Genomic DNA, 10009 nt, shown 5'->3' with positions numbered 1-10009 from the left:
GGGACGGCCGTGCCCGCGGCGGGCTGGCTTCTCCCGGTGTCCCGGCCTGTTGCGGCCTACAGCGAAGCGCGGCCCGGCGGAGCCTAACGGCGCGGTTACCATGGCAGCGCGGCGCCATGACACTCCGCGGGGTGGTTGCTATGATACGCAGCCAGGCACTGGCTCGGCCCCGCCTCCGCGCTCCCGGAAGTGCTCGCTACTTCCGGGGGCGCCGCGGGGGGTGTTGGGTGTGCGGCAGCATGGAGGCACAAGAGCTGTTCCGGCGGTTGGGTGCCGGTGCCCGGTTTGATGTGCGGCGCTTCGGGCAAGATGCGCGGCGCTTCGGGGTGAGGCGCCACCGGAGGGAGGCTGGGACGGGTCTGGGCCCCGTTCCCTCCGCGACGCGGGTCGCCAGGCCTCGTCCCTTCCTTGCGGCGGGCCCTCGGGCCTACCTGCGGCCCTGCGGTAGCGGTCGGGGAGGCGCTGGGGTCTGGCCAGGGCGTCTCACCGTTTTCCCTGCTCTCTCCCCCAGGTGATAAAGGGGAGCGGCGGCAGCGTCTCGCTGGAGAGCCTCGACTTCTTCGGGCGCAAGGAGGGAGCTCCTCTGAGGTCTGCGGAGGAAGGCTGGGGGCTCGGAGGGGCTGGAGAGGAGGCGAAGAGTGGAGAGCAGCAGAAGGAGGATGGAGCAAGGAATAACGACGGAGAGGTGGCAGGAAAGAGAAAAAGAACTGCAGAAAGCAGTGAAGGGAAAAGAAAAAAGAAAAAGACACGAGGTATTTATATATATGTATGCGTGTCCCAGACAGAGTGCTCTGATGTAGTTCGTGCTTCTTGCTTGTTTCCGTTTCCTTTGAACCTGCAGGTACTGTAGGTCATTTTACCAGGAAAAAAGAGACTTCTGGGTTCTTTGGCTGGCCTGTGTCAGAGCTGATAAAATAATCGGGCCAAGATTCAATGTTAAGGCGTGAGGATGTGTTTGCCATCCTTCTGGAGTCTTCATTCACTTGAGTGAGAATGAGAGAAAAAAGGTTTTGAGGTGACCTTTTTTACCAAATAATTTTTGATTGGATTTTACTAATGGCAATCTCAATTCTTTCTGAAACTTCCAGAAGCAGCATCAATGCCGGAGTTGTCAGAAAGTAATGGAATCAAGTGGATGTCCTCTCTGGAAGCAAAATTCGAAGATGCAAAAGACAAAAAACCTACTGCAGAAAAACTTGAACGCTTGAGAAGAGAAAAGGTGGGACCACAGAATTCTAATGTAGCAACAGATCACTTGGTTTCTGTGGGTGTTTCATCTGAAAATTGAGGTTCGTTTATGGTAATTTCTCTTGGGAGGCGGGTGACTGAGTATGGGGAAAATAACCAGAAGATGAATCCGTATATGTTTAGCTTTATGCTGTCAAAGAAAGAAAGAAAGAATTTGTCTTTTAGATAAATCGCTTCAGGAATCAACACAAGATTAATGTTCAAGGAACAGATCTTCCCGACCCAGTTGCCACGTTTGATCAACTGCAAAAGGAATACAAAGTCCACCCTAAAATCATGGAGAATATTCAAGCTGCTGGCTTCCAGGTCCCAACACCAATCCAGATGCAGGCTATTCCTGTCATGCTTCACGTACGTTTTCTGGAACTGCGTTTTATTCTATGGAGTATGGCAAAATTTGGAGAGCGGCCTCTCTTGAGGGTCACGGCAGTGGTTAGTTTCACAGCTTTAGAGATACATCGACTGCATCGAAGTTCAATACTTAGCCATTACAGTGTTCTTGAGCTGTGCTTTTACTGAGGTATTTTGGGTTAGTTTGTAGCATTAATATTTACATTAATGTGATTTTTTGGGGGGTTGGGGTTTTTTTTTTCCCCTCTTTTTTTCTAGTAAAATATAACACCCTTCTTGTTTTTCTTATAGGGTCGGGAACTTCTAGCTTCAGCTCCTACTGGGTCTGGAAAGACACTGGCATTTTGTATTCCTCTCTTGACACATCTGAAACAACCTAGGAACAAAGGATTCAGAGCGCTGATCATATCGCCTACCCGAGAACTTGCTAGCCAGGTGTGCCTTAAGGGGAAAGGGGTTGTTGTCATATTGATGTACTTCAGAGTTTCGGTCTGAATCAGTAGAATAGCAGCTTAGTAAATATTTTTTTCCTTTATTACCCTCAGATATCAGAAAAAGCTCATTTAAACGTGTCTTTTGTCTTCTGTGAAATAGCTACATATCTACCATCTTAGTCTAATCTAGACGATTGGATTAGAGGCTCAAGATTCTTTGATCCTATTTTAAAACTGCCCAGTGCTTAGGTGCTCCTAATGCCTACCTTCATATTTGAGATTGCTGCAAGAGATTTATCTGTTTGTGCCGAACACAGAATTTCTATGAATAACTTTATTTTGAAGCTTTGTTATTAAACTGAAATAAAAATTACAACTTTGGGCAGAGTTCCATTTTTATTCAAAGAGGAGAGGGGGCTTATGGGAGCTACATCATTAGAGTTAAAATATGGTAGTCAGACCTGTGGGAACTTCCAAGTGAATAATATGTGTTAGAAAGCTGCATTTTATTATACTAAGAAGACTAGACAGCTTTCTCTTTACAGTGAAATCGGGGTGATGTTTGAAACTGTAACTTAGAGATTGCCTGCAGTTTTTCTGGTCAGAAAAGCTAATGGGGTTGCTTTGAAGATTTAGTCTCTGTTGCTGCCTTTTCAGACACATCGGGAGCTGGTGAAGTTGGCTGAGGGGACGGGCTTCAGAATACATATGATCCACAAGGCAGCTGAAGCAGCAAAGAAATTTGGGCCCAAGTCTTCTAAGAAATTTGGTAATTGTTTTAACTACTTGAAATACTTCTGAAAATTTAAAAACTGTCACTGACTTTTCTCTGCTGGCCTGTGTGGTTTTAAAGAGATTGGTTAATACCACTCAAGACGTGCAATCTATTGCTCAACACTAAAAAAAGTAGCTGGCATGGAAGAGATAGGAAGTGAGCCTGACAGTGGACCCTGTTAAATTGTACCTCTGGCAGCTTGGATTGGAACTTGGGTTTTTCAGGGCTCTGTTAGTCAGTTTATTTTGTGTCTTTTTAAATGTTTTGCTTTTTTTTTTTTCTCCTCCTATAGATATACTAGTTACTACTCCAAACAGACTCATTTATTTGCTGAAACAAGATCCTCCAGCAATAGACTTGACCAGGTACTGAGAGTCTTTAGCAAAGCCAGATTTGATACTAGCTTTGCCACTGAAAAGCAGATGCGTGTGTAGTCCTTGCATCTGTGATGGTCTGTTAGAACTTTTGCCTTCTCTACAAGTGACTCTTAGTGGAAAGAAAACCTCTCTGTTCCTAGTGTGGAGTGGCTGGTGGTGGATGAGTCGGACAAATTGTTTGAAGACGGGAAGTCGGGGTTCCGAGATCAGCTGGCCTCCATCTTCCTGGCATGCACGTCCCACGTGGTGAGAAGAGCCTTGTTCAGCGCAACCTTTGCACATGATGTAGAGGAGTGGTGTAAACTCAACCTTGACAGCGTTGTTCTGGTGTCTGTTGGAGCAAGGTAGGTGTGCAGTTGTACTCTGACTTGTGGTTTTTCCCTTTCCTGGGTAAATTGTTTGCTTTCTTTGCGTCAGCAGTCCGCTTGGTTGTATGTCTGTTGTTAGTCTTAGCACTGCAGGTTGTTTCTCCAGAAAAAATTGTGTAGGCATACTAGATCTTTCTCACATACTGGGGAAGGTGTTTTCTTTTACCTATTACTTTATCATCAAACAAACATTAATCTTAGAAGCGTGTACTGGTGAAATAATTTTGTCATGCAATATTTCTCATTCAGGTAATATTCATCTCTGGTAATATTTTATGGTTTTAGTGTTTATTTATAAACTCTTAACAGTAGCATGTTTCTGTTGGATTTCTGATTTCAGAAACTCTGCAGCGGAGACAGTAGAACAAGAGCTATTGTTTGTCGGATCTGAGACAGGAAAACTAACGGCAATGAGAGAGCTTGTTAAAAAGGTAATTTGGAGAGATTGAGTACGTTCTGCTTGCTTCTGAACTGAGCTGTGTGTTCTGTCAGAGGCTCATAATTTCCTAGGGCAAAGACTTCTCTGTGACACATGTTAAACCATTGTCCAAATCTGCTGTACAAGAGGAAGAGTAAGTACCCTACCTATGAAAACAGAGTGTTCCCCGTTCTTGGTTATACATTTGAGTCTTGCTTAGGAGCAGTTTGTATTAACAGTCTGTTTAATTTTACTTGGCAGTGTGAGTGGGTTCTTCATGCTGGGTGGAAAAAAAAAAAATCTGTTTCTGTGATTAAAATGCATCCTGATGCTTAAGTCAGGAACCATTCCATCAAAGGCAATGGAGCTGAACTTGCTTAGTTCTGACTCCCAAAGATTTGGCTAGTAAAAAAAAAAAAATAATTCTCTGAGATGTCAAATACCAGGGCTGGTTAAGTCTCTTTAGTAGCTCAGTGTCTGTAACCAATAATGGTAGGAAAAGGACTTGAACCTTAGACAAGCTTATTCTGTTGCAGGGTTTTGCTCCTCCGGTCCTTGTTTTTGTACAGTCTATTGAGAGGGCTAAAGAACTTTTCCATGAACTTATTTACGAAGGCATCAACGTGGATGTCATCCATGCAGATAAAACTCAGCAACAGGTAGGAGGATATAATTTATTCTCAAGAAACACTTTACAGCACTCTTGCTTTTACCTTTCTTTGCAGTGTAACTTCAGGTAACTTTGACAGTAAATTACTGCAGGTTTTTGTTTAGAGGTTTCGTTTTATTTGGTAACGTCATGACAACTTTCAGGAAACAAGTTCACCTCCTTTCTCAAATTGCTTATTAGGCTGTTTCCAAGTGCCTTTTTTTTTCTTTTCCTAGAGAGATAACGTAGTACACAGTTTCAGAGCTGGGAAGATCTGGGTGCTCATCTGCTCAGCCTTACTAGCTCGAGGGATTGACTTCAAAGGCGTAAATATGGTCATTAATTATGATTTGCCAACGAGTGCGGTGGAATACATCCACAGGATAGGTGAGTGATTGTTCACAAATCATGTTCTTTTTCTCATTTCCTAGATCTTTGGTGTAGATGCTCTTGTGCATGAGCAAAAATCCTGAAACCAGGCCTCCTCTGTTGCTGCAGCACCAGCTTCTGCATTGCTTGAGCCAGGTTATTTCTGGGTTCAACTTTCAGTAAAACTGCGTTACTTTTTGTCAGTCTTCTACGAACCTTAAATATTTAGACGCTTCAGACATAGCTGTGCTTTCATTCAATAGGAACCATCTTTGGGGATCGGCTGTTTGGTTGTATGCTTAGTATACTAACACACATCAGGAGGCTGGGGCTGTGAAGAGGAATAGAATAAAGGGAGATATTTAAAGTAAAATCTCTACTCTTTGCAAAATTTGTGTTTGACAGGTCGTACTGGAAGAGCAGGGCACACGGGAAAAGCAGTCACTTTCTTTACAGAAGATGATAAACCTTTATTAAGGAGGTAAATCGGAAACATGATATAGCAAAAATGTTTTTTGTGTTCTGTGTAGTGTACTGCTGAACCATATGGTTGTATCTGGTACCACGCACCTCGTAAGCCCAGTATTGCCATGCTCTGGAAACCCCACGCTGCTGTAAAAAGGTCTTGCAAATAGAGAGAGAGAACTCTGTATCAACATGGTGGAACTGCACGTTGGTACCACAGTATGGGAAAGACTGAGGACACTTTAATGTTAAGGTTTCTTTTTGAAGCCTTTCACTAGTGCAGCAAGAGAGAAACTAGCCTCCTTTCACTTCTTTCAGTCATGTTGCCAGTAATGACAACGTGATGGCTTACTTGGTAGCACCTTTCAGTGAAACTCGGTTCTTCTGACTTGAACCTCGCTAAAGGGCAGGTTCAACAGTCTTTACAACTAACTTCGCTCTTCTTCTGGTTTTCCTGAATCATTTGCCATGTAGAAAGTATGACTACCTCGTGCTGTGCCTTAAGTTTTTTTTAATCCAATTCTTTAACTTGCTCGCATCCAAAATTACTTGATTCTCTGTTTTGGCTTACTGCTTTTTCTTCATCTCCTTGAAGACTGTACTCACCTAGAGTTTCAATTTGTTTAAACTATCCAAATGGAGTCATGAGTTTCAGTTAAGCCTTTTGTGTCTCTTTGTTTCTTCCTCACCTTACTTCAAACTTGCTTTTGTGTCTTTATTTCTTGCTTTAAAAAAAACACAACAAAACAAAACAAAAACCCAACAACAAAACAGCCAGATGAGGGATTGCTGTTTTCCACAGAAGATGCTTATCTGTTGTCCAAGCACTCACTGCCACAGTTGATCTCTTCCCCCCTCTCCTTTCCAGTATAGCCAATGTTATTCAGCGAGCTGGCTGTCCTGTGCCAGACTACATAAAACACTTTCCCAAACTGCAAAGGTATGTTCATTTGAATACTCTACCAGTTTGTTTCCCATTTTAAAAGCCTGCATGAGTGGTGCTGGGTGTGTAAGTGTTACAAAAGATCTCGTTGTTTGCAATATAATTGCAGTTTAGCTGCAAAAGGAATTTTAGGCAGGGTGGGGGTGGCAGTTTTTTACCCAGACAAAAACAGAAACAAAAAGAATTTTTGACTTCCAGTTTTCCTGGAGTTAACTATTTTTCTATGAGTTCCCTGAAATCTGCTTTAGACTTCCCAGGCCCATACTCATGAATTGGGCTTCTGATACATGAAAGAAAGCCCTTTACTCTTTTGAGTTACCTTTAGAAAAATTGTTGTAGGGGTGTGTACATATAGATCAATACTTTTAAAATTAGTGCTTCTTTTTCATAACTTCTAATAGTTTCTAAAACTAGAAATCCTTGTATATATTAGACTTATATTAAACTAAAGTTTGTTTGAATGTCTTGGAGACAATGTGGCTGAACTAATCTTGGAATAAACAACACTGAAAATATATTCAGACCCATAAATCCCTAACAACCAGTAAAGGTTTTCATTATCTGTTTTATTTACTTCGGGTATTAATTTTTGCCCTTTTAAAGTAATTCAATCCTTCTTTACTAAATGTCGTTGTCAGCAAACAAAAGAAGAAATTCATTAAGAAGCCATTGACAAGAGAATCCATTTGTACCACCCCTCAGTGCTTCTTAAAAAAAGCCAAAAGGAAAAGGTAAGTAGGTTTTTCTCAAGAGGAGGTAAGAGATGCTATTTATCCAGAAAAGGCACAGCAAGCTTCCTCCAAAATAACCGGTAACTCATTTGGATGGACCACTCAATCATAATGATTTTAGTGATGGTGAAGTTTTAGTGTCAATATCTGTCTACTGGAAATTGGATTAATGCCATCACTTTGCCTTACATGGTGCCATGTATCAGGTGATAGCAAGCTGAGCTTAAACTCCTGGCCTTGAAGCAGACTTCAGACTAGCTATCATTTGACAGAACCTGCCTGCTTCTCTTCTGTCAAAGGGATGCCTTTGATTTTAACGCATGGAGTATTAATACAAGAAGCAGATCTTAAGTTGTAATGACTGGAGCTCACAGAAGATTGGCACATAGCAGTTTGGTATAGTAGAAGTGGTCATAACACCATTACCCATGCTTTAGAGTGCTGCTACTGAAGGATTTATGTTCAGCTGTACTAATATGATATAAAACAACTGATGTTTGTGTCACTACTATATACTTCATCTTTTTTTATGTATAATGTTCAGGTGTTTTGGTCTGCACTGTGTTTCTTGTAGGAAAACTACAAAGGAAAATGCTAAAGATAAAAAGAAAGTTAAAGAAGATCAAAGTGGCAGCAAATTACAGCCTGTTGCAAAAAGCTGAATAGCAGCGGACTACTCGTGAGCTGGGCCTGACACCTACGTCCATACTGAAGAACAAAAGAATGAAGATAGTGGCAAAGGGGAAGGGAGAAAAAGATTTCTTATGTTTCCTTCTGGGGGAGGATGGATGTTTACGTGCAAGAAAGTCTCTACTGAAATACCAGGAGAGAATTCCTGAATGCTTCTTATAGAAGCTGAAGAGTGTGCTCTTGCAGTAAATGCCTTGTGTTTCTGAACACAATAGCAGCTATTTGTGCTACTATCGTGCAGTTTTGTATTACTCTTTGGAAATACTGTCGGTTCTGTGTTCAGATCATCCCTAATATGTTTGTCAGACTTCCAGAAGATTCAGTGGCAGAAAACACACAAAGCTTACTGTTAAGCTTGATTAAATGCAGCTGACAAAAACTTCCCTGGACACATTAACAACAAACCAAACCAAACCCGCTTGTATTGTATGTGAAAGTAAAGCCTTGCTCCTCCTACTTTTTTGCTTCTATAAAATCATTCTAAAGAAACTAATACTTTACCTGTCTGTAAACTCTAGTAATTTTGTACTGTTTCATATTTAAGTCTCAAAACAGAATAAACAGGGTCATAAAAGATTCTAATACAGGTACCTGTCTGTCTACACAGCCTTGATGGAACAAGTCTGCAGGCATTATTCCGTAGCTATTAGACAAAAAGGCCAGGCTCCTCGTGTTTTCCACCTCCTCATCTGCTATCTCTGTTCTCAGTCCACTGTGGTGTCAGAATTCCGGTAATGCAGGAATGGCTTCTCCATTAGACTATAATCCTTCTTTAAGCAAGCGTTCCTATACAGGATTGTCTTCCTGCTTGGTCATACTTAATGCAATTGGGAATGGATCCCAGGTCTGGGTAACTCATTTACAGCAGAGCACTGTTAATTGCTGTGCCCAAGTGACAACTGTGAAGTTTTGTGAGAAACTGATGAAGACTCTGCATCCCGTTTTGCTTATTCCTGAGCTAGGCTGAAGCTGAGTTGGTTTTGTTTTGTTCGCAGAATTGCATCTTATATTTGGGTTATATGGGAACTGATGTCTTCATTTTGACATCTATGAACAAGTCTGCCTGTGTATTTTAATAAAAACGCAGTTGTATATTCTGATAAATACCAAGTTGCCTGCTGCAAGATACTGATGACAGGTATGATGTGGAATATGTTTAACAATTTGAGTGAGAAATTACTAATATTTGCCTTTAAAGGCACTGCTAATACATGGAATACATGTGCTTATTACAGTAGCAGGACAGAAAACAGCTTTTGATCATGAGCGTCTTCATCTTGTATAGCAGGGTGCTAGAAGATGCTACAGTTCTCTTTCTGAGGGACTTAGTTTTAAAATGAGAGCTTAAATTTCATTTAGCTCTTTCTCTAAGACTGGGTTTGATTTTAATGTGATTTCTGATGCTGATCGGTAGCTTAGCGGGATGTTCAAGCAGTGGCCTTGCTCAAGATTTACTCCCCTCTGAAGCGCTGAGAAGCCGTTACACCAAACAAAAGAACAACTCCAGAACTTCCATGCTTTGCTATGCATTTTAGCAAGCTTTGGCTGACCTTACAGCGAGGAGCTGCTTCTGCACAACTGTATGAGTCTCTAGTAAATCATTTTTTTCATGTAAATAATTTTAAAAAATATCTTATTTTACGATATTTCTGAGGTTTTCGGCTGGCCCAGTTACCACATAATAAAGTAATACTTCCCGGGCCCTCAGCAGTTCAGCAGCAGCTGTGGGGGAGAGCTGAGCTGGGTTTCAGGTCAGCCCTGGGGCCCCCTTGATGTTCGGGTGGGAGGGCGGCACTTTTCCACGGAAAAGAGGTTTGGTTTTAGGTGCCTGAAGTGGACTTTACCAACACCCAGCCTCGATTTTAAAAGCGTTCGTGAGGAGAAGGCAGGGCCCCTCTCTCTCTTCAGGCCGGCGTCGCCCCGGTTGCACGTCCCCGCCCGCCCGGCCGCGTGTTCCCGCCGCGGCCGCTCCCCGTCAGGCCGGGCCGTGGGGCCGGGCCGTGGGCGGGCCGCGACTGGGCCCGGCCCCGGAAGCCGCCGCCGCTCAGCTGACAGCCGCTGCCGGGGCCGGAGCGGGAAGATGGCGCTGCGGCCGGGACCCGGCGCGGGGGCAGCCGGCGGGGCGGCGGGCGGCGGCGGAGCGGGGGCCGCCAGGTCGGTGGTGGCGGGGCCCGGCGGGGGCGGCCGGGCC

At 43.3% G+C, this 10009-nt stretch overlaps 2 protein-coding genes across 6 annotated transcripts in view; both read left to right on the top strand.

Annotated features, from left to right (window-relative positions):
• The first annotated feature begins 200 nt into the window (after positions 1-200).
• On the top strand, positions 201-8900 carry DDX52 (DExD-box helicase 52). 2 transcript variants are annotated; one of them, XM_072882356.1, is made up of 15 exons: positions 201-326; positions 512-752; positions 1089-1219; positions 1414-1599; positions 1891-2034; positions 2691-2802; positions 3101-3173; positions 3326-3529; positions 3894-3984; positions 4508-4630; positions 4857-5007; positions 5395-5470; positions 6323-6394; positions 7036-7128; positions 7703-8899. In XM_072882356.1, the coding sequence occupies exons 1-15, from the start codon at positions 240-242 to the stop codon at positions 7788-7790; spliced, it is 1872 nt and encodes a 623-aa protein (XP_072738457.1). In that variant the 5' UTR covers positions 201-239; the 3' UTR covers positions 7791-8899. The 2 variants fall into 2 exon arrangements, with proteins under 2 accessions (XP_072738457.1, XP_072738458.1); XM_072882357.1 differs by lacking the exon at positions 6323-6394 and having other exon boundaries at positions 7703-8900.
• A 952-nt stretch (positions 8901-9852) lies between these two features.
• SYNRG (synergin gamma) overlaps positions 9853-10009 on the top strand; it is a 44475-nt gene continuing 44318 nt past the window's right edge. For 3 of the 4 annotated variants that reach the window (XM_072881763.1, XM_072881762.1, XM_072881764.1), the window contains exon 1: positions 9853-9972. In XM_072881763.1, coding sequence (XP_072737864.1) covers positions 9899-9972 — 74 coding nt within the window. In that variant the 5' untranslated portion in view covers positions 9853-9898. The remainder of the gene's footprint in view (positions 9973-10009) is intronic. The other variant, XM_072881765.1, reaches the window with a different exon arrangement.

The sequence above is a fragment of the Ciconia boyciana genome, chromosome 17, assembly GCF_034638445.1.
Source record: "Ciconia boyciana chromosome 17, ASM3463844v1, whole genome shotgun sequence".
NCBI classification, from domain to species: Eukaryota; Metazoa; Chordata; class Aves; order Ciconiiformes; family Ciconiidae; genus Ciconia; species Ciconia boyciana.
Note: the sequence above shows the minus strand (reverse complement) of the source record. Positions and strands in the feature narration are given on the sequence as shown.

What these genes read in the sequence shown, in the direction of transcription:
- DDX52 (XM_072882356.1), top strand. Translation starts at nt 240, where the DNA reads ATGGAGGCACAAGAGCTGTTCCGGCGGTTGGGTGCCGGTGCCCGGTTT. An exon ending in AAAAAAGAAAAAGACACGAG is followed by an intron (nt 753 to 1,088) that starts GTATTTATATAT and finishes TGAAACTTCCAG; the next exon opens with AAGCAGCATCAATGCCGGAG. An exon ending in AACGCTTGAGAAGAGAAAAG is followed by an intron (nt 1,220 to 1,413) that starts GTGGGACCACAG and finishes TTTGTCTTTTAG; the next exon opens with ATAAATCGCTTCAGGAATCA.